The 23,989-nt window shown below is 36.7% G+C and overlaps 2 protein-coding genes across 2 annotated transcripts in view; one reads left to right on the top strand and one right to left on the bottom strand.

Moving 5' to 3' along the window:
* The window catches only part of LOC131679033 (6-phosphofructo-2-kinase/fructose-2,6-bisphosphatase 1-like), a 298,237-nt gene that overhangs the window by 240,174 nt on the left and 34,074 nt on the right, over positions 1 to 23,989 (bottom strand). The gene's annotated exons all lie outside the window — the stretch shown is intronic.
* Positions 1 to 23,989, top strand: part of LOC131679032 (alpha-N-acetylgalactosaminidase) — a 207,763-nt gene that overhangs the window by 177,480 nt on the left and 6,294 nt on the right. The window contains exons 3-5 of the mRNA XM_058959555.1: positions 19,940 to 20,384; positions 20,450 to 20,611; positions 20,668 to 20,865. Of these exons, the coding sequence (XP_058815538.1) occupies positions 19,940 to 20,384; positions 20,450 to 20,611; positions 20,668 to 20,865 (805 nt within the window). The remainder of the gene's footprint in view (positions 1 to 19,939; positions 20,385 to 20,449; positions 20,612 to 20,667; positions 20,866 to 23,989) is intronic.

Here is a 23,989-nt window from a genome sequence, read left to right as displayed (position 1 = left end):
AACCATTTACGTTAATGTTTTGTCATTTTTGCATAATTCCGAAGACATTATTTTATCTTTTTTTAATAGCAAAACATCGATACACAGTAAACGAAAAACTTGTGAAAAATTGTATGTTTTAGAATAAAACTATCCAATTTAATTATAAATTTAATAAAAATTAGGCATATTAGAGCGATTTTAGTTCTGGATACGAATGTATCCCAAAAAACCGTTTACTTAGAGAAAAAGTCACGAAACCGTTGTAGGGTTAATGGACAATTATTATTGAATATGTAGCAAAAAGTACTATTATTAACTGCACTCGCAACACCCACTGTTTGATTTCGGATCAATAGATTGGTTTTTATTGTTTCTACTTTCCGTAGATTTCTACTCGCTTTGCTTTGGACACTATTTGCTGTACGCAGGGCCGCCGAGAGGGGGGGGGGGTATTTCCCCCCGGGCCCGGAGTTCTGAAGGGGGCCCGAATTTTTACCAGAAACTAAAATTTGACAAATACTTTTTCGACAACAATTTATTTGAGAATGCAATTAAAAATTGAATATCTTGTGTATGAGGTAACTAGAATAGCGAAAATTCTAAACTACTGCATATTTGGTACCAACTAACCAACCTAATTCTCGCATCGAAACAAGATCAGACTCGAGCGGGCATGGCGAAATTTGTACATTGAATGTCATGTACGCAGCTCACCTGGGTTCGAATCCTAACCCCGCACACAGGAATAGAGATTTTTTATAGGAAAATTCCTAACCAGAATGAAGAAGCGAATGACCTTAAGGTTAAAATGCCCATAATCAAAACAAAAATATGATCAGACTTGTAAGGGTTTAAATTTAAATGGTTTGATTAGAAGTCATGAGGTTGTCTTCAAATTTTGCCAATATGAAATCGATTTTTTTGATCTATTGAATTTCCAATCTTCGAAAGCGCTGGATTAGTATCGAAAGTTATTATTGAAATCCTGCTTAGGGATGCCACACCGGTTTTTGGGGGCGAATTCCGTGTCTTCGTTCAGGTAAATTCGAATTCGACCGGAAGAATCCACTAGATTATTTTGCAATTTTGAGTTGCCCTTTTCTCTACCAGGAATCGTCCAGCACCCAGTCCTCGTAAACATCATAATCGGGTTGCAGGCCCTAATTGTTAAGGATGGCTCTTCTTGGCGTTGACAAATATTATTTTAAAAGTGCCATTTGGGTTTACTTTGTCCCATTGAACCTCGGCTTAAATGGATCAATGTTCCTCACAAAGATTCTCGAAAGAAACTGGAGTGTGATTTCACACCCCATGTTTGTTTACTGAGGAGCAGAGCGAATCTCGCTCGGATTATCCTTCACAGCGAGAGTGGCTGGTGCTTTTAGATTCTTTGTGAATATCTGAGGAAGCGAAGTACTACACCCAACTAAATCAACAAAACTGTTAACAAATGCAAAAACATACAACTAAATGTGAACGGCACAGAGTGCTGACCAAAACAATACACTCTACGCTGAATGTGAAGAAAATAAGATATTTTTCCTCTTAGTGCTACGAGCTACTTAAGAAATAAAACAATGCATATTTATTTGTTTTTAAGCGATTTATACAATAAAAAGCAATGGAAGCGCTCCAAAATTCTGTCGAGTGATCACTTCAATTCGAAATTCTAGTTGATTTCAACGCATACCCATGTGTTTCTTGAAGTCTATCCCCTGCTCAGTAAAACTCTGCTGGTCAAAGTACCATTAGAGGCGGTAACCCTACCTCTATTTGAGAGCTCAATTGGCCAAATGAGTCAACAAAAACTCTTGATAAACCAAAAATATTTCGGAATTAATTCAAAAATTAAAATTTAAAATTTAATATATTTGGTACGCCGTTCATTGTTACAAAATCCATAAAAAATCATTTTTAGATACGAGATGATAGCGATACGTTTTTGTCAAGGGATCGTACTCAAATGACGTAGCTTTTTTCTGCGATTTTCGACTACCAATTCCCCCTCGCAAAGAGGCCAGGGATGGGAAAAATACGTTTTACAATTCTTCCAAATACGGCCTTTTATCAACATTTTCATTATAACAGGTGTGCTAACATACCAACAAAAATAAGAGAACAATTCATGTTTTTATAGGATTGTGAATTTCGAAACCAGCATAGCGTAAAATTCAACCACAACCCTTATTTGAAATTTAATCCAAGTTTCTCATTTTTCCATTTTTTATTCATACATGGATTTTTTTTAATTTTGTTAAAATTTCATTGATCTATTTTTTCAAGGTGTGGATTATATTTGTATTTCTACAATTTTAAGATTCTGCCTTTTTTATCTATTTCCGTACTTTTATTTTTTCCATCTGTTTACATTCCTTACTTTTGCTTTTTTTCTATTGCTATCATTATCACTTACTTTAATTTATAGTTCTCTCTCTGTTATTTCATTTTATTCGCAATTTTTCGAGAATATTCTTTATTTTATTTTTCTTATTGTTTCATATTGTAATACCCTGCTCTTTGTTTGTTTCCTTTGTCATTCCATCTAATTTTTAGAATTTGTCTATTTACTACATTTATTCTTATGATAGCCTTTTTCTATTTCCCTTTTTTCTATTTTTTGCATTTCCAAAAGCAATTTCACTTATTCAAATTCAATTCCAATTTGTCTTATTGTTTAATTTTTTATCTTTCTCCTATTTTCTTCCTTATTTCTAGTTTTTAGCTTTTCGTTTTCCGTAGTTTTATTTTTGCCCATTGTTCATTTAATATAATTTTATTTATTGTTTATACCTTTTTCTTAAGATTTAATTCGTTATTGTTATTTCTTCATTGTTTCCAATTAACATCCATTTACATTTTGAAAGTACTTTTTCTGTTGACCATTTTCCTATACGTTTACATTGATTTTTTTTATTTTCCTAAAAAACATTTGATTTATCTTTTTTGACACTATGCGCACTTGTTCTTCACTTTACGTTTAGTTCGTTGTTTGAATTCGTTTCAAATTTCATTTCTAGTGTTTTTTCAGTTCTTTAAATAATTTAATCCATTTTATTCATTTTCTTCGTGTTAATTTTTCAATTTTTTTATTCTATAGTATACCATGTTGGTTTTTTCTACTATTTTTTGTTTTCCATTTTGCTCCTGTTTGCTCCGGTTTTGTTCAATACTTCCAATTTTCTTTACTTTTTCGTCTTTTCATCATTCCAATTTTTATAAATTTTACGGTTCGTCCATTTTATTAAATTTCTCTATGGTTATTTTATTCTTGTCTTTTATATATACTCCACTAATTTTATGCATTCTTAACGTTTTATTAATTTTTCTATTGCTTTAAATATTACTTGTTTTTTTTTGTTAAATAAATTTCATTATTCTTGATTTATCGAGTTTTTCAGCTTTATGCAATTTTTATATTAATGTTTGTATTCTTTTTAGTAGTTTTTTTTTCATATTCATTGATTCTTGAAATTTTTCTTACCTTCTTATCGATTTTTCATTATTTTCACCATTTGTGCAATAATGTTCGACTTCTTTAATCTTCGCAATATGTTTTTCTTGTTTCCTGTTTTCTTTTATCTATTTTTTATACGTTTTATTTTGGTTTTTCTCGATTTAACATTTTTTGATTGACATTGACATTAATTTGTTTATTTGGTTGATTTTGTTGTTTTTAGCTCTTTTGAACATTCTTTTGATATTTAGTTTTCCTATTGGTTTTGCCTTTCTCATATAAAGAAAGGCTATGCAATCACTGTAAAAATCGACTTTTTAACCGAGGCCCGGAAGGCCGAGTGTCATACACCATTCGATCCAGTTCGTCGAGATCGGCAAATGTCTGTGTGTGTATGTATGTGTGTGTGTATGTGTGTGTATGTATGTATGTGTGTGTCATTTAAACTCACACAATTTTTTCAGAGATGGCTGAACCGATTTTCGCAAACTTAGTTTCATCTGAAAGGTATAACGCTCCCATAAGCTGCTATTGAATTTTTAGTTGCTCCGACTTCCGGTTCCGGAGTTACGGGTTCAAGAGTGCGGTCACACAGCAAGTTCCCATATAAACTGATACCACCATGATATTTAAATGATGTAAAACATATTAAAATTGATGTAACATTACTCTAGTTTGCGGGTCTGGATCACTAATGATCAATCAAAGCAGCTTTGACCACATTGACCACCTATGACGGTTCATGACGCCCCCGGGGAACCCGCCAAGTTCCTAAGCTAATATCACACCCATTCCCAACGAATTCTCTACCGATTTTTACAAACTTGATTTGAAATGAAAGATACAGTAATACCATTGACTGCTGCTGAATTTCATTCGGTTCTGACTCTTGCTTCCGCAGTTACAGGGGTGTTAGTAAGGATACACTGGAATTTCCCATATAAATCGGTACAATCGTAATACCTCAGAGGCTATAAAGTATTGAAATGGTCACCAAATTACTTCTAATCGCAGATCTAGATCTGATTGCCAATCAAACATTCTTTGAATGTATTGTCCACTGTCGACGATTCCGGAAGTCCGGAATTCCGGACATATTCCACAATTAAAGTCACATCGGTTCTTCGGTGATGACTGAACCGTTTTTCTCAAACCAAGTCTCAAATGGAAGGCAAAATATGCAGTTGAGTATTGCGTCGCCGCACCACCCCCCCCCCCCGCCTTGCCCTTACACCTCCCTCCTTCATCACTTCCCTCTCCTTGGACCTCCCTCATGCCCGCATTTCCTTCATCCACCCCGTATACCGAAATAAGATGAAGGGTTTCTGACGCATCCTACACTCCCACTCTACCAACCCCCCATTCCCTCCACTTTCAAACCCATTCCACCAACATTTCAAAATATAATCACATGAAGATAACATCGAACTCATGCTGATTAAGCTAATTAAATATTATTCTTTTGCCTTTCTCATATAGAAAGGTTATGCAATTGCTCCAAAAACCGACTTTCTAACCGAGGCCCGGAGGGCCGAGTCTCATATAACATTCGACTCAGTTCGCCGAGATCGCAAAATATCTGTGTGTATGTATGTGTGTATGTATGTGTGTATGTATGTATGTATGTATGTATGTATGTATGTATGTGCGTGTATGTGCGGATTTGTTAACAAAACGTCCACATCGGTTACTCGGAGATGGCTGAACCGATTTTTACAAACTAAGATTCAAATGAAAGGTATAATGTTCCCATAGGTTGCTATTGAATTTCATTTTCAACCGACATCTTGTTCCGGATTACGAGTTTACAAAACAAAATTTGTTGATTTGTCCACATCGGTTTTCTGAACCGATTTTGACAAACATGATTTTAAATGAAAGGTCCATAAGCTGCTGTTGAATTTTGTGTGGATCCGAGTTCTGGCTCCTGAATTACAGGGTGATACGTACGATCACGCAGCAAATCCCGATTCTAACGAATTCTGCGATGAATGTAAGAAGGTGAATTTTTTCCAAAATGTAAACACAACTGTTGAATTTGTAGATCTAGATCACAAAACAGTCATTCAAAGTCTCTTTGGCCACACTGGCCATCATCGACGGATCCGGAAGCATCCAAATTCTGAATAACGGTTATATTGGTTTCTCGAAAATGGCTAGACCGATTTGGTCAACTTAGTTTCAAATGAAAGGTGTTGCGTCCCTGGAAACTGATATTGAATTCCATCTCTATCCGACTTTCGGCTCCGGAGTTACGGGTTGTGGAGTGCGATCACATAGAAAACTCCGATTCAAACCGATACCGCGATGAATGCAAAAAGGTGCTCTTATATATACTCACCAAGTGTAATAAGAATGAAAGACATTTCCATAATGTTATATTGTACGAACCAGCTATTAAATCATAGTTTGGAGAAATGAGAAAGGCATAATTACACCTCTAGGTGGATATAAACAGGTTTTTTTTATCTTGTGCCGTTGGTCGCCGTTTAGCTATTTTCATTTTTTGTAATTACTACATTTTCAATCTTTCCATTTCCTTACTATTATAAATACTATTGACCAAAATGGCGCTTCTCAAAGTCACCAAAACTGTCTAAGCGGAATTAAAAAACTCCCAAAGTATAAAAACTCTACTTTTTGTTCCTTCATTGGCACTACAAACAACTAGAGCTAAAAACTAGTATATAAATATAAAATTCCAGTGTACTATACATAGTATCAGTGAACTTCAATGGATTTCAAACATTAACTTTTTTATGCGCAGGCAATACATAGTGGTAGGGGCCCGTACGTTGGACCCCCCGGGCCCGTATTTTCTCTCTGCGGCCCTGGCTGTACGCTTTAGCTGAGTTTTAAGCGTTTACTCTGACCGCGGCCTACGTATCGGTTTTAAAATACCTGTCGAAATTAATATTTTAAAACAGAAAGTTGAACCAATATTTTCCGATAAATTCCTGTTGACTTGATTTATTACTAATTATCATTAAAAATAAATCGCAAAGAGATTTTAGATGTGAGACACGTATTGTTGAATGCTCTCTCATGAATGTTCTTTTAAAACATAAAATAATTCAGTCAGTTTGCGAATCTGAAGAGACAGAATTTTATACAAGAATGAAAAAATACTATATTTGAGCACCAGAAAATGCGACGAATTCTAGCCATTTAAAGGTGCTACCATTTGGTACGGTTATATGTGTCTTCCATTCGTATCACGAAGTATAAAAAAGGCTGGGTTTTGTGTAACGTTGTGTACGTCAAGAAATGGTTGGGTTGTTTTGTTCAAAACCCGAACCCGACCCGACCCCGACAATTTCTAATTTGAAAAACCTGAACCCGACCCGAGCCCGAATGTTCAAAATTTTAAAGACCCGACTCGAGCCCGAGAATTTCAAAACCCGAAACCCGACCCGAACCCGAGAAGCTTAAATTTATTGAACCCGAACCCGACCATCTCTAGAGTGTTTGGCCTCGTAGCGGAAATAGGCCGACGGAAAATAACTAGAAGAAAATTATTTAATAATCCTGTTGTAAAAAATACTCAGGAATCACATGTTAGAAGTATCATTTCAGAGAAAAATACGGAAAGTTGGCGTATTAGGGAATTTAATGAAAAAAATGTAGTTTCCAGATTAGATGTCAAAAAACAAACTAAAAACTTTGAGAATTAAAATAGTTTTTTCAATGCACTAATACCGAACAATAGACATATTTCCTGTTTGTGTTATAAACAGTCATATTGACTGTGACAGTACAAATATCACGAGTTGTAAAGTCGGATATACAGCATATATAAAGCGACAATACCACTATTCGCAAGTATACATGCACGAGGCATTTCATGTGGATTTGTTATACAATTTTTATTGTAAGCTACGAAGACGGAGTTAAGTAGCTTTCCAAAATAGAAGTTCCCTTTATGAAAATACATTTCTTGAACCAAAGCTATGGAAACTTTTCCTTCCTCAACAAGGCGCAATATATTCGAAGTTGTTGTACATTTATGCTAAAGAATAATTTGTGCTACTCTAGCCATGTCTATTCCAGCACAACACATTTCATCACCATTCACCAGCACTTATTGTACAGTAACTAGAAGATACCAAACAGGTTGGCTTAAAATCGCCTATTACAAACCCCGAAATGGGTAATAAGGACATGACCATCATTTTAATCCCACGATTTACGGGAAAAACAAATGTCCACTGTGTCAGAGATTCGCTTAACACAGCAAGGATAAGACCCATGACACTCCGTGTGCTACAGGCATATTTTAATCCTGCCATCCATCCAGTCCTCGGCACGGAGACACAGTTTTACAAATTGGTTTACTCTCAATTCAAGCTGCCCTAGTAACAATAGAGGTTTATGGTAGTTTTATAGCCACTGACAAAACTTAGATTGCACTTGTAGCGTGCTAAAAAACTTCAATTGTTACTTGGGTGCTATTTTAATTTCAAGTTCAACTCCGATTGAAGGTCATAAATTAATTAGGACTAACGGCATGTATATTTGGACGTTGTTTTTTATGAAATTGTAGTGCCATTGAAGAGATAGAAATAGAAGCTATCGATGTGGTTTTTAAACATAAATTGGAATGAAGACGAACATTTATTAAAATGGATTGGAACAAGTTCCGCAAGTCCATTCCCCTGATTACACTTACAATATTCTGATACACGCTGATACATGAAATAATTATTAAAAGTCTAATCATGAGCTACAACGCCGCTCGCATCACATAGTCCCGCCTAACTTTCATTCAATTCAGTCCAAGGGCAGCAAAGCGAAGAACCATCTACCACGATCTACCTATCCAAACTTCGTCGGAGGTTAGTCCTTCAACGTCCCACTCAGAATGACTCCTTTTGGTAACACATAGACCCGACCGCCCCGATCATCCATGAAGCATAATTTATTCAAAAAACAAAAAGGTTAGAAAAGTGAAGTACTGATTCATACAAGATCCCTCCCGGTTAGGTCACACTATAGACGCCGGCCGGACCTAACTCGGGCAGTTCAGCTGTTCACAGTCGAAAAGTAAAAAGTCATCAATCATTGACTAACTACGTCCAAGGTGGCTCGAGAGGAGTTTGTAAATTAGATGTACCTACTTGAAGCGAAAAAGAAGAAGAAAAATACATTTACGCCTTCGCAACAAACCGAATAACGCATAGTAATTGCATGGAAGCTCGATGTATCTAATTAAACCATTTCGCCTCGTTTAGCAACCGATGTGTGTCTTCAAATGTGGTAAAGATAGCTGGCGGCAACCAGCTACTACAACAGGTGAACTGTTCACCAGCAGAGACAGATAGCTAGACCAAGAAGCGCGTGGGAATCGAAACGTCATAAATTGTATATGCATCCATTATAAGACCTATTTTATGAGCGGCAAGTCATCTTTGTGAGGTTTTTTTATTCCATTGCCTACCAACCGGTGAAGATTTATTACACCAGTTGATGTATTAATGGGTAATGATCACCTTCGGTAATCCATTCATCGGTAGATTCGATGCATCGATTTTCCAGCCAAAGTGATCCAGTGGAAGATGTTATTATGGTAAAGGTTACCACCACCTTTGTTACACTGGGTTGCAACGGATAGGTATCATTCATTAGATGCATTCGTAACGCTCATAAAGAAAAGAGTGAAGCAAGAAACAAACAGGCTAACTTTGCATAGCTGTCAACTTTGATTGTGATACAGATATTGTAGAACATGTTCATATTGCCGGGAATAACCTGCGCTTTCGAAATTTATTGATCTTACTGAACAGAAGAAATTCAATTATAAAAGTCCCCGAGGAGGTCGCATCAGGATAAATTTTCTGTTAAATCTAAATGGATCTTGTTGGAGCACTCAACCCGTCAGTTTTGATAAGAATGCATCAAATAATTATACTCTTAGTAATGGAGTATGGGTGCTTCTTTTTTAATAAGTTTGCTTATTTGATAAGGCACGTTTATGTTAACTTAAGGGGTTATATACAAAGTTAGAACTCAAAAAATCGAAAAAAAATTATTGAATACTCTGAAAGTACATACTTTTGAAAACATCTGTGCGAAATTTCATCAAGATCGGAACACCAGATTTCAAACTACAGCCGTTTGCAGCGCGCAGGTTCTTCTGCCAATGAAGGTATCACAAAACTTTAAACGCAATTATCTCGGAGCTAAGTTTTTTGAAAAGTACCGTTGCGGTGACATCTTAAAAACCATTCATCCGATTTTCATAAAGTTTTTTATTTACATTCTCGTGTACTTGAACGGTTCATTTTTCATCAAAAAATGTATTATTCTTAGCAACGGATTTTTGATTAAAATTTTGAACACAACAAAGCTTAATTTTTTGGTCTACGTGTTTTTTGTAAGAATTTTTTTTATTGAGAAACCGATCCGTTCAAGTACACCACAATACATTTTTCTTAAACTTTTTTTTTCATTTTTTTGATTTTAGTTGAGTGGTTTGGATTGGAGAGCGTTCACCGCAAACCTCTGCCAAAATAACACGCTTCGAGGGATAGGCCATAGCTCCGACAACCTTGAGTATTTTTTTTAATTCAACTTATTTTTTCGAACTTCGATAGTACTACCAACGAACGTCTTGCGATTTTCCAAATAAAATTTGCATAAAGCACTTTAAAAAAACACGAACTTAGCTCAATTTTTCGTCACAACTTTGTATATAACCCCTATTTCTTTGATTTACATATGAAATTTCTTAAAACTAGGGGATCACAAATTGATATATTTGTTTTATATTGAAACTAAGGGGGACATTTTACAACTATCTTAACCCTTTCATGCCCAACTTTTTTCTTGTGCATACAGAGGTCCAAAACTATTTTCCCTTGAAAACAGAGTGGTCAAAAAATACGAAAAACCTTTTTCCATAAAAATAGGTGCTTCCATCGCAGTGCTAGAAGCTGCGCAAGTTTTACCTTCCAATGATTAATACAATTTTTATAGAATTTTTACAATAGTCCAATTATGTGGAAAATGTAGTCGAAGACGGTCTAAATTGATAGGTTTTATCAGTTTTCAATAATGTTGAAAAATAACGAAGATATCAAAATTTCATTTTTAGTCATCAACGTAAACTATCCCTGGCAGCACTGCTCCATCGGAATCCAATCATGCTAATTTTAGTTTTAGAGCTAATACTTGTAACTTTTAGTGCTCAAATTAAAAGTAAAAGTCACATTAATTAGCCTTACTTATTTTTTGGAGCAATTCTTGCCTAAATCAAAAGTTATAGCTGCTTAAAAACGTTGTTGTCCACAAACAACATGGGCATGAATGGGTTAAGGCTAGGCCGTCCTCATAACACATCATTAACCGATAGGGCATTGCAAAAAAATGTTTGAATTGTCATATTGTCATACTGTGACAAATGTCAAAGGAAGCTCAGATGCCAAATTTCACATCATTTGGACAATGCAAGACTCCCGCCAACTTCGCTTGAAATTTTTGAAATTGGTGCTATGGGAAAATATGTAGGAAAAATATATTAAGCGCTATAACTTTTGAAGTAGCAATCAGAAAATTACAATTTATACTTCTTGTTAAATGAAATAACCTTGGTATTTGAATGTAAGCATTTCTGTTTCTAGAAAAATACGGAAAAGTGGGGTACTGGGCCATTTTAGCCCAAAAATCCTCTATTTTTATTAATTTTCCTGCTCCGTGATGCATACCATACATATTTTGCAGATTTTCTAATGTGAAAAAATCTCAGAAAACAAACGGAACCTTTTTGACTTTTGTCGAATACGAGAAGTTGTGGTTATAGGGACTTTTGTCATTCATATTAAATTTTATCATTTTCTCGGGCATCTCTATTATTCTTCCATCAATTTTCATAAAATGTACCTTCTTGAACGTGGAAAATTCTTAGGAATACAACAAAAATAGATTCGTTAGCGGTAAAATTCAGAAACATCAATTTTTTTGACATTTTATTTTACACTAAAAGAAGTAAATTAAATAAGAATTTTGTTGATATATGGAGTTAATATATGCGATTTTATGATAATAATGTGAAATCGAGACTATATGTCAGATAATTTGATGTTTCTGTATTTTACCGGTAAGGAATCTATTTTTATTTTGTTCCCAAGGATTTTCCATATTCACCAAGGTACAAATTAATAAAATTGATTGAAGAATAATAGAGATATATGCACGAGAAAATTTTAAAATCTAATATGGATCACAAAAGGCCCTATAACCCAACTTCTCGTATTCGGACAAAGGTAAAAAAGGCTCCGTTCGATTTCTGAGATTTTTTCACATCAGAAAAACTGCGAAATAAGTATGATTTGCATCACGGAGCAGAAAAATTATTAAAAATAGGGGATTTTGAGGCCAAAATGTTCCAGCACCCCACTTTTCCGCATTTTCCTAGAAACAGGAATATCTCCATTCAAATACTAAGGTTTAAAAAGATGTAAAAATTGTAATTTTCTGATTGCTACTCCAAAAATTTCCCATAGTCCCAATATCAAAATTTTCAAGCGGAGGTGGCGGCAGTCTAGAACTGTCCAAATGATGTGAAATTTGGCATATGAGCTTAGTTGTACATTTGTAACAATATGAGAGGGGGAGCCTTCGACAAAAAAATTTTTTTCAATGCCTTATTAATCGAGGCGCGGATTTGTCTTCCTTGGACTAGCAGTGATCAAGCTTCTAGTTCACTTAGTTTAGAATCATCAGCTTTATAGCTTTAGACATCCAAACGATTTCGTAGTAAGGTTCAGATGCGGATCGGCAACACACCGACTTGGGCGTGTGATTATCATGCTACAAGTCCCGTGCTTGTTGACATATACTACAAAGATGTATTGTGCAGCCTTGAAGACGCATTCCACGCTTTCGTTAGTACTGTTTCGACTTTGCATGCGTTGAGCCAAAGAGTACTTATCGATGTTTCTTTCAATAGCTCGCCGACGAACCGGCACCAATAAGCACGTTTTTTGGCTTTCATCAAGCTTTTCATTGTTAACGTCGCGTACTCCTTCAAATTACCATGAGCTTCGACTTTCAGTAATTCTTTATATGCAAAGGTCTTCTACTGGTACACGTATGAGCACTCTTTGTCTCACCACGGGTTGAGAGACTGCCCGCGGGAATTCGCGTGTGGTACACGTTTAGTCTGAGCTTGAATCGCGGTGTCAAGAGTCAAACCAGTAAAAAAAGTCCGAACTCTTCCTCCGCAGGAATCCGTTTCATTCCATCCGTGTTTAAAATGGTCACATAGCTCGTGGAGTGAGGTACAGAAATCATCATAAAGATAACCCCATGCCATACCGCGGAAGTTAAAATATCCCAAAACTAGCCTCGGTGAGCCGCTAAGCTCCGCGATATCGTAAAGCTATCGGTGGCCAGATGGTGTCGAGGGGAGGTGAATTCGATTGAAAGAATAGCACTTTTTCATCTTCAAAAGTACTCCTCCGTAAGAGTCTTCTCGATTCAAGCTAATCATATTAAAATTATGAAAGTTGAGGTCTATACCTTAAGTAAACCATGTTTCGCATAATGCAAATGAGGCAAATTTCAAATTATTCATTGAAATTTAGAATCGATTTTCAGTATAATGCTACTACAATTCCACTGTAGAACACTGAATAAATCCGTGACCTCGTTCAATGAATTGGGCATCGAAAGATACAATCGCTATAAGAAGGGGTCATTTAGCAGGCAACTACATTAAGAATGTTTTTACTGTGTGCTTATCAAGATGCTTTTAAGAGGGTCAGAAATATTTAGTGCTGTGAAAATCCGGTCCACAATGTAAGAAAATATTATTAATTCTGTTTCTGTCTCCAGTTGAGACATAGGAACATTTGGGATTAATAATGTACCGGAAGTGCTGGGAATCCTTTAGTTGAAATCAGGTTTCCGAGACCAGGAGTAACCTGCTTCGGTTTTGCATCAATACTTCTTCTAGCTGTTATTTTTGGAGGACCTAGAAGGAACACCTTCTGGCCTTAACAACGAAGCATAGGAGAATTTCTTTCCCTATTTTTCTATTGCTTCTAGACACAGCAGAAGATGGTCCCTCCCAGGGGTCATCAGAATCGCACTCGTCGGTAGACAAGTTAGTATAAATATTCGTCAGAAGATCGCTTAGAGCTCCCATGAGGGGAGATCTTCAGTTTCTCCTCGCGCTGTTCGTACGCAGGACATGTCGAGAGTTCATGTAGACTTCCCCAACAGTAGAGACACTTTTCGACTTTTTCTTTTTTTATATAATCCTTTCCACAGGTGTCATGCCCATGGTTCCCACCGAATTTCCCACATTGAACCATATTGCTGCAACGGGTGGTGTATTTCAATTGTTTGCATTTAGTGCGGTACAAAAAGGAGAACAAGCATACGAACCTTGTCAAAGAGGATGTAGTTAGGTAGTGCAGATCCGGCGAAGGTCATCCGATAGGAGTCTGATTTTACACATGTCCCCTTCCCGTCCGCTGCGATTCAATGTAAATGCAATCGTTTATTGTGTCGTATTTTCACTGGCTGAAGCATGAGGTCTCTAGAACAACCAAACCCGTGTTTCAACAGATCCGTACCATTCCAAAACTCGAATAGGAAACCACACCATTGATTTCGACCTGTTTTGCTGGTAGGTAGATTCTGTACTCCTTCGTGAAAGTCCATTTGCCTACTTTATATAATTTCTTACCAACCTAATCTTATCAGGGTGAATTTTCGATATTTCTATCTCGGTCGAAAGTAATTCGGTCAGGACACCAGAAATTTCCAACAGATTTAAAAATGCTTTGTCTTTGGTGGGGAAAAAGATCACAAAGGGTAATTTTTGCACGAACCAACATCCCAGTGCAAGATGGTAGGAGAGACAAGTGTGGGACATGTAATTGTGGTATTTAACTTTGTTCAACGATATCCAAGCGGCTCACAAAGGAAAGAAGTAATGCTACTCCACTACACTGCTATTCGAATAACGGTTATTCACACACACACATAATAGAAATAAATGGCAAAACTTCAAAGAGGCGGAGTTTACAAAAGATCTTCTTTCCTTTAAAACTGCTTCGAGGATCTCCCCTCCCGTCCCTAATTTGATGTGATGTTATGAATCCACTGTTCATTGGAAAGTTTGACTACCAGAAAATGTACATTGACGGGTCGAATCGATGAGTCCCCTGGTTTCAGTACTTTCCACTATAATAATTTAAATTTGACCTAGCTTGCAGAATCTATTCAGAACAATTGAGAGTCTACGTCTATTATTACTGTGGGTTAAAAATCACGCTACGTTCTTTTTAGGCAAGATATGGGGAAAGTTGAATAATTTAACAAAATAATCATAAAAATTTACCTTGATGTGGATTCCTGCTCATTACTCCATACCGGGTATTGCGAGAGCGGATAAATTAGCCAAGTTTTATACTCTAAAGTCTGGTACACTTTGAATCGAGACAAATTATGCTTTCTATAGGTGCATACAAAAATTGAACTGGCAACAACATGAGGTGATGATCCCAGAAAACTCAAGTTAGTTTTCACTGATGAATTCACCTGGAAACTAATGATCTGGCATTGGTTATAAAAAACCAAACCTTTCATCACCACCAAAATGATGAATTTTAAGCTGAACTACTAAAGGCGGGAGATGCTAGAGTTGTATAACCGGCTGATGTACATACACCTACACCAATCATATCAGGATCGCACTTATGAACAACAGATGAGCCTGAACTAACGTAGTCAGAAGCATCCAATGATCTTCGAACTCATCGCATCACCCATCACTACCGATGCTAACATTAGAAGTTCTTTTCAGAACCACCATAATTGTCTTAAAGAATGATTTCCCATCCAAAGGTGAGTCCGTTGAATATCATTAAATTTGCATTAACGTCCCGAAGTGTAGTCAGGACACTCCGCACGGAAAAAATCTGCTCGTCAGTTCATGAAAAATGATCAGGATTTCGTGTACTGACCGATTTACGAATACCGCGACCAAGTTCCTGAAATTATGAATAATAGACTTTGTATTTGTGTTTCCTAAAATACAAGTTCGCCCTGAATATACGCATGGCGTTACATTCGAATGTTTGGTTGGATTACTGTTGTTGTTAAAATGTTTAGTTTTTGTTACAATTCTTGTTCATATTTCGGGAATATACAGCCGACAGTCAAACGCTGCTCATGAAGCTTATTCGAGCTTTTTGTGATTTTTCATCACGTTACTGTGCTATTTTATTTATGAGTTTACTGTCGGATTTTTCTCTCGGGATTTATGTTTATGATTTCAGGATCTCAGTCGCGATTTTCGTAATTTCTATTCACGTTATCCTGATATTTTAGTCATGAGTAGAGTATTGATGTTCATGATTTCAGGATCTGAGTCACGATTTTCGATATTTTAATCACGAGTAATGCGATTTATGTTCATGATTTCAGGAACATTGTCATGATTTCCATAATTTCTATTCACGTTGTCGTGCTATTTCATTCATAACTTTGCTATTAAATTTTTCTGTCAGACTAGCGGGGTTTATGTTTATGATTTCAGAATCTTAATCGCGATTTTCGTAATTTCTATTCTCGTTAGCGTAGAGTGATTCGAATCATGATCATGATTTTAGGATCGTAGTCACGATTTTTGATGTTTTTGTCATGAGTTATGTGATTTATGTTTACAATTTCATGATCTTAGTCACGATTTTCGTAATTTCTGTTCACGTTATCGTTATATTTTTTATTGCAGAGCTCGCTCTCAAATTTTACACGTAGACTAATGTGACTCATGTTCTTGATATCATCAGTTTTATCATGATAATCGTAATTTCTATTCGCCTTATCGTGATTTGTTATTTTTTGGTTACTATAGGTTTTTTTTACTCAGAGTAATGTGACAATATAAACTGGATCATAAAAGTGTGACTGAGTACCGGTATCTTGTTCTATGAATTATAACACGTAGACGATTTGTGGCGCTTAGCGCGATTTTCGTTTATATCAAGACATCGCACAGAACCTTATCAAATGAATAACCATGTTCGAGGTCCCAATAGTTGCCTTATATCTATTGCTCGTATTTATTACTGGTCGCTAGCAGCTGGACATTTCATAAAAAAGTGCATGAAATAACAATGATTCCACGAATAATAGTCCAAATTTACGTGAAAATTTCATTACCATGTTGCATGACATTGAAAATGATTAGGGATATTCTCTAAAGATCACAAGTACGCAAAACAGATCGTAAATCATGTGCTAGGAATCATAGAATAAGTTCACGAATCCAGGCATAACATTTCATGATTTTGTTAACTATTTGACGAGCACAAATGGTAAGCCGTGACTATCATACTGATTATACTAGGTACCATGAACCATTTAACGAATACAGGGATAATATTTCACGATTTTGTGAACTATTTCGCGAGCACGGATATTGCATCGTGACTAATATATTATGGGGTGGGCGTAGCGTAGTTCGTAAATCGATTGCCTTGTACGCAGCGCACCTGGGTTCGAGTCCCGACCCCGCACATAGGGTTAGAAATTTTTCATAAGAGATTTTTCTAACCCGAAGAGGCGAATGACCTTAAGGCTAAAACCTCTATAATTGAAATAAAAAAAGCTAATATATTAGGAATCATGAACCAGTTCACAAATACATGTATAATATTTGATGATTTTGTGAATTGTTTCACGAGCACGAATGGTCAGTCGTGAAGAAACTCCGTCCGTTGAATTTCATGAAATTAGAATTAACGTCCCGTAGTGTAGTCATGGCACTCCGCACGGAAAAAATCTGCTCGTAAATTCATGAAAAATGATCACGATTTCGTTGGACTGAACGGTTTACGAAAACCGTGACCAAGTTCCTGAAAATATGAATAAACCTTGTATTTGTGTTTCCAAAAAAACAAGTTCGCCTCGAATATACACTAAGAATCGTGAGCCAGTCCACAAACATATGATTTTTTTTATTTCATGAGCTATTTGACGAGCACGAATGGGAAGTTCTGACCACAGTGAAGACCCGTTTTTATCAGCCCCTTGGTGAATTTTAGGCTGATAAAACCGGGACATTGATAAAATCGGGACATACATATTTCTTTCTTTTTAAGAAACCGAAACTTTTAAAATATTCTTCTTTAGTCCCTAGATATAGCCTCATAACCTTTCCTGATTATTTAGCTTGAACTTCGCTTAAGGGGGTCTGACAGTGCAAAATTTAAATTTTTTTTGCGGATTTTGGATCTCTAAGATAAGAAAAAAAATTCTCAAGAAATGATTTACTCGAATTCAATTTGGTTCGTCTACTAGAGCCCATCAAACTACCAACTATCAATTTTCATATGAAGCTGATAAAATCGGGTCAAAAAGCTGATAAAATCGGGGTAGATAAGATCGGGGGCTGATAAAATCGGGTGCTGATAAAATCGGGTCTTCACTGTATTATACTAGTAATCATGAGCCAGTTCACGAATACATGAATAATATTTTATGATTTTGTGAACTATTTCACGGGCACACATGGTCACTCGTGACCGTTATACTAGGAATCATGAACCTGCTCACGAATACATGAATAATATTTCACGATTTTGTGGACTATTTCACACCCAACTGCATATTATACCTTCCATTTGAGACTAGATCAGTGAAAATTGGTTCAGTCATCACCGAAGTTGCTTTAGTTCTGGAACATGCCCGGAACCTGGGACTTCCAGAATTATTGATAGTAGACAATATATTCAAAGAATTTTTGATTCGCCAACAGTGATCTAGGCGTGCAATTCGAAGCAATTTTATGTTGAATATAATAATTCGTTTCCAGTGTCCTAAAAATATTCTTAGTCTTTACCAACAAAAGGTGAATATTTCTGCAAAATTGTATTATTGGAAAATCCTCACAAAACTGCTTCAAAAAAGCATACAAAAGGGCTTGTTTTTTATGCAAATTTTCCAATTTATGCGGTTTTTTACGCGGTACTTATCCCGTATCATCTTTCATCAGAATCTGACACCAACTTAGTGACAAGACTAAGCTAGCGCCGGATTAATGCTAGTTCCAAAAAACGAAAACGCTATGTTTCCGTGCAAACTCCTAGACCTGTCACTAAGTTGGTGTCGGATTCTGATGAGACGAAGTCGAAACGCAAATCCCGTAACTAATTTAGTTATAAGTTTTATACCCTTCACGTCCAAGAGTGGCTTAAAACAATTTTCTACTTAATGGATAAAAAATACTTGTAACCTAAATTTTTCACCACTAAGGAGAAACATAGCACATTGAATAAAAACCTTACAGATTTTGAAATAGAAGTAGAATGAATGAATGGCTTTCAGTTACACCATGTTGTTCTGATCAATGCACAACCCTTCTCAATCGGTACTATTTCAAATACCATTTGAATGACAAGGCCTTATAACAGCAACCACGTCCGCGCCCTGGGAAGAACTCGAAACCTTCGCCGCCGCCGGTAGAGATTATTTGTAAGTCCAACACCATCGCTGCCACACCTCGACTCCACTCGAATACCAACAACTCGTTTGCCGGCCGATTCATCACGAATCTCGCCGTAAGATCAGAAAATCACAAATAATCACAATTGAATCATGAACGGCACTCGCTGAATACAACCGACTTTGTTAACTTAAGAGGCACATACCACTTCAAACCTAGCGCGTGTTTAGGGTTTCAATAAGAAGCGCCATAAGTCACTTTACGATGATCGCAATCGCGACTCGCAAACTGACAGATCCACACCGACGATACGATTGTTCCCGCTTCTCATCGCACATGCCTGGGGGGCAAACCGCACGTCACTCAACATGATATAAACGAATCATCTCACATCGATCACAAACCGCGAGCGGGTCCGGATTGCGTGCACTATAAGTGCCTTACCAAAGATCAGATTGCCCTAGTAGTGAGTAGTGAACCATCAAACTTTTTGGGCCTCATCACGAACGGTTGTTAGCTGATCTATAGGATTGCAAGATCAACAGGACCGTCTCGAGTGACATTGAATCCGAAACGCGAGACACCTCTTGTTGAAAGTTGTTTTTTTTTGAGCCATAAACTTCGTTTGGTAGCATGACCTTGACGCCTTGCTGTTTCAGTTTCGACATTCTCACAATCCGGTCCGTTTAGAGGGAACCCGCTGACAATGGAAATCAACCGTACACTTAATCGGGTACCAGTTTAGCCCCCTTGAAACCAACATACTTTCAGAAGATCTCCAGGAAATCACGATCCTATGCATGAATGCCGCTCGCGGCAAACTGCGGGTGTCTGTTTATTTTCCTCTATTAAACAGAGAGAGATTAGCACGGTCTAAAACAACAATGATTCAGATAATTCTTATGCACGGAAATCATTACCGATAGCCAGAGGAGATCTTTGTATATATTTTTATTCCATGATGAATGGGATTTATTATATTCGACTTGCGATAATTCATAGGTTCAAAATTACTTATCACTATTTTCGATTCCTTCTTTCAGCGAAAATCTGTTCCGCACGATGTCCGACCTAGTGGTGACGGAGGGTTATGCCGCTCTTGGCTATGAATATATCAACGTGGACGACTGCTGGCTGGAGAAGTCACGAGGGCCACGAGGAGAGCTGGTTGCTGATCGGCGCCGTTTTGCGAGCGGTATGAAGGCCCTCGCTGATTACGTGCACGCCAAAGGACTCAAGTTCGGAATTTATGAAGATTACGGTAACTACACCTGTGCCGGGTACCCGGGCATTCTCGGCTTTTCTCAGAACGATGCGGCACAATTTGCTGCCTGGGATGTGGATTACGTAAAGCTGGACGGATGTTATTCCCTACCGATCGACATGGATCACGGTTATCCGGAGTTTGGAAGAAATCTCAACGCCACCGGTCGGCCGATGGTGTATTCCTGCAGTTGGCCCGTGTATCAGATTTACGCCGGAATGAATGTGAGTGATCGGTTTTCGCCCTAAAGTAACACTATTCAACTCGTCATGAATTTCTTTACTTGCAGCCAAACTATTCGTCGATTATTCAGCACTGCAATCTGTGGAGAAACTATGATGATATCCAGGACTCGTGGGCGTCACTGGAGAGTATCATCGACTACTACGGCAACAATCAGGACGCGATCATTCCGAATGCTGGCCCCGGTCACTGGAACGACCCGGATATGGTTGGTTTACTACTGTTAAGTACCAGCTCAATCATACAAAACATTCCTTTTTTTAGTTGATCATCGGAAACTTTGGCCTCAGCTACGAGCAGTCGAAGACTCAAATGGCACTGTGGGCCATCATGGCTGCCCCACTGATGATGTCGGTCGATCTGCGAACGATTCGACCGGAGTTCAAAGCAATTCTGCAGAACAAGAAAATTATTGCCGTCGATCAAGACCCGCTTGGAATTCAGGGCAGGAGGATATATAAGGTGAGTACCTACATATTAATCGGATAATTGGTATAGAAACCACTATCTGAAGATCTGATTGGTAAAGAACAGATTTTTGGGGACCGAGTTCCAAAAGTAGTGGATTGGAATTACTAAAGAAATCGGTCCAAAAATTAAACGAAATCGCTTGGAAATCACTAGAAGTCAACTGATGTTACATACCTCATTGCGAGAAGAATTTCAAGAAAGTTTGAATTTACGTGAAGGCATAAAGCAATGATTTTTTCAAACCAAAGTTATAGTCTTGGAAGAAAACTGAATGCGGACAACCATAGCACAGTGGTCGGAAACGCAGAAAACGTGAACTAAATTCACTAGAGGCCAAACCATCGAATATATTACCAGGGCGTCTTTGGAGGAATTGTTCATATGAATATTCCCCACAATCTGATAACAATTGAAATTAGGCATGGCTTACTATGATTGAACTAAAAAAATTAACTTTTTATACTGACGAGGTAGAAAGTTGGTGTCTTCCACAAAGTTTTAGGAATGCTCAAAGTGAAGAATTTTGTTGAAGGACTTGAGCTTGTAGGACTAAAGGTTATCGATTTATAAGGCGTTTTTTATGGCAACCCCCTTAAATCTAGTTTTTTTAATATAACTTTTTTCATTGTGACTTTTCGTGCAAACTATGTTCTAGACAAATGTGTAGGTATCAAAACTACATAATATTGTCGAAGATTGTATGTAAAAATAGTTATTCGTTTCAAAGTTATTGAAGATTTTTACATTTTTTTACACCAACTTCAACTACGTATAAGAAAGAAAGGTGCAAACCAAAATGCACGAACAGGCACTTTTTTCACTGTCTAAACTATGCACAATAAAGCTAAGAAGGTTTGGTGCGTGGCACTCTAGAACCCTATGAATATGGTAAGCTTACTTTATCATGTTTTTTGACTTTTTCCATACAAAAATAAGCAAAAAAAAAATTTTCTTCGATTTTTTCCTTTAAATATTGTAATTAATGGTATGACATCCTTTTCTAAACATAAAATTCATTATGACATGTCTATTTGAGTATATATTAGTTTGGGATCTCCAATGATATTAAAAACTACACATTTTTTGCTCCCACATTTATAAAATCTGAAATATTCAGGCATAAGTGAAAATGATACTTGTAATTGTATATCAAACCAAGAATTTCAAAAATTATTTCTAGTATTCCATTGAAGTTCACAAATAGTATCCCAGTACTGGAACCTGCTTCCAGAAATCCGGATTCCCGGGAAACGAATAAAGTAAACCGATTCATTTTTACCAAGTCCAAAAGCGGATGAGTTCCTGAATTCAAAACACCCAAAAGCATCAAAATTGGTTGGAAATTACCTTAGTTATTGGCATTTCAGTTTTGTGGGTACCCGGGTACCCAAGTCGGCCTGTTACGTAGTTAAACAATTCAGGAGCCCCTCCTAACGCCCCCTTTACTATATCAACAATACTATTAACCCAAAAGTTTGACTTAGTGCAGTTCTAAGATGTCACAAAGTTTCAATTTCCAGCTATGGATAAAACATAGGAATTTAATTAATTGAAACCTAAAAAGGTACCCGGGTACCGCATCGGACACATAACGGTTAATACAAAATACTGAAGTCGCTGAATTTTTTGTTTGTTCTTTAACTACATGACAGAAAAAATTCTCAATTTATATTGAACTATAAGAAAACCTTCTTGAGTGAACCGCTTCTAGCCTCTTTCTGAAGAGCAAGGTATAACTTCAAATATACATTATATGAAGAATTAGGGTAAAACGGGTATACACGTTTCGTGCGGTCATTGTAACTATCTTCAATCATAAGAATTGCCACTTTTGAAAAGTCGCATTCAGCCTCTTTCCGAGAAGCACAGCCCGGTTTAACTTCCCACTTAAGTTATGGGAAGAAATGGGGTAAAACGAGTACACACGTTTCGAGCGGTCATTCTAACTAAATTCAAACGATAACCTGGACTTTTATACCTAAGAATTACCTCTTTTGATCAGCCGCATATAACCATTAACCGAAATATGAAGCCAGGTTTAATTTCAAATTTTATTTGTGCGAAGAATTGGGGTAAACTGGATGTATACGTTTCAAGAGATTAATCTAATTACCTTCCATCGATTCTCTAGGCTTTTTTTACATACGATACACTAATTTTGGTCAGTCGTATTCAACTTTCTTCCGAGTTATATATTCAGTCTTGAACATAAACTCAAACGAAAGGAGGAATTGGGCCAAAACGGGCGTGATAGCGTACCGTGCGGTCATTCTAAATACTAGCAATCAATTTATCAGATCCTTTTACATAAAAACACCATTCCTAGTGAACGTCATCCAACCTTTTCAAATTCTTTTAAAAAATGTTTATGTTTTCCCACTGTGGTATTGCTTGCCATTTGAAGCGATTCATGCGGAAGTAAAAACTAAAATTATTATATGCTATATCATTGTATTCTCTTTAACCAAATCTTTTACAGATAAACATTAAACCGAAACAAGCGTGATTACACAAACTAGTTATGTCGGTACACATGTTTTAAGGGAAACTAACAGGCTTATAAAACATTATCAAAAAGTCTTGTTTTCCATTATTTTTCGTTCATTGCTCTGAAATTTTATACAAGACCGTTGTAATTATTTTATACAAAATAGTTACATATTCCGTTCAGTACGCCGTGAGTTATAAAAGTTATGAGTTGAAACGGTACTTTAAACATAGGCTTAACGAAATATTTAATTAATGATATTGTTTTGTAATTTAATGTAAACATCCGTCAGCAGTATTTAACTTTAATTTAATTTATAATGTGGATCCCTTAACAGGAAATCTATTTCCACTGGGATGCCACCTTAGTTAATAATCTTAAACTAATTGCACATCAATAAATGTCTGTCTCAGCTCAGTTTGTTTTATTTGTTTTGTTTGTTTTTGTTGCCATTGTTCATGGGCTGAGACAAGTTGCGTCCACTACCAGGGGGCTCTTGTATGAGTTCTTTGGTGTGGGGGAGTGTGGTGGGCAATTAAAAAAAAAAAAAAAAAAAAGGTGTCTCACATCAAATTGCATCGCTGTAGAATATAACTCATTAGGTATTTTCACTTAAAAAATTGGGTA

This window comes from Topomyia yanbarensis, chromosome 2, assembly GCF_030247195.1.
Source record: "Topomyia yanbarensis strain Yona2022 chromosome 2, ASM3024719v1, whole genome shotgun sequence".
Taxonomy (NCBI): Eukaryota; Metazoa; Arthropoda; class Insecta; order Diptera; family Culicidae; genus Topomyia; species Topomyia yanbarensis.
This window is presented reverse-complemented; position numbering and strand designations above follow the sequence as displayed.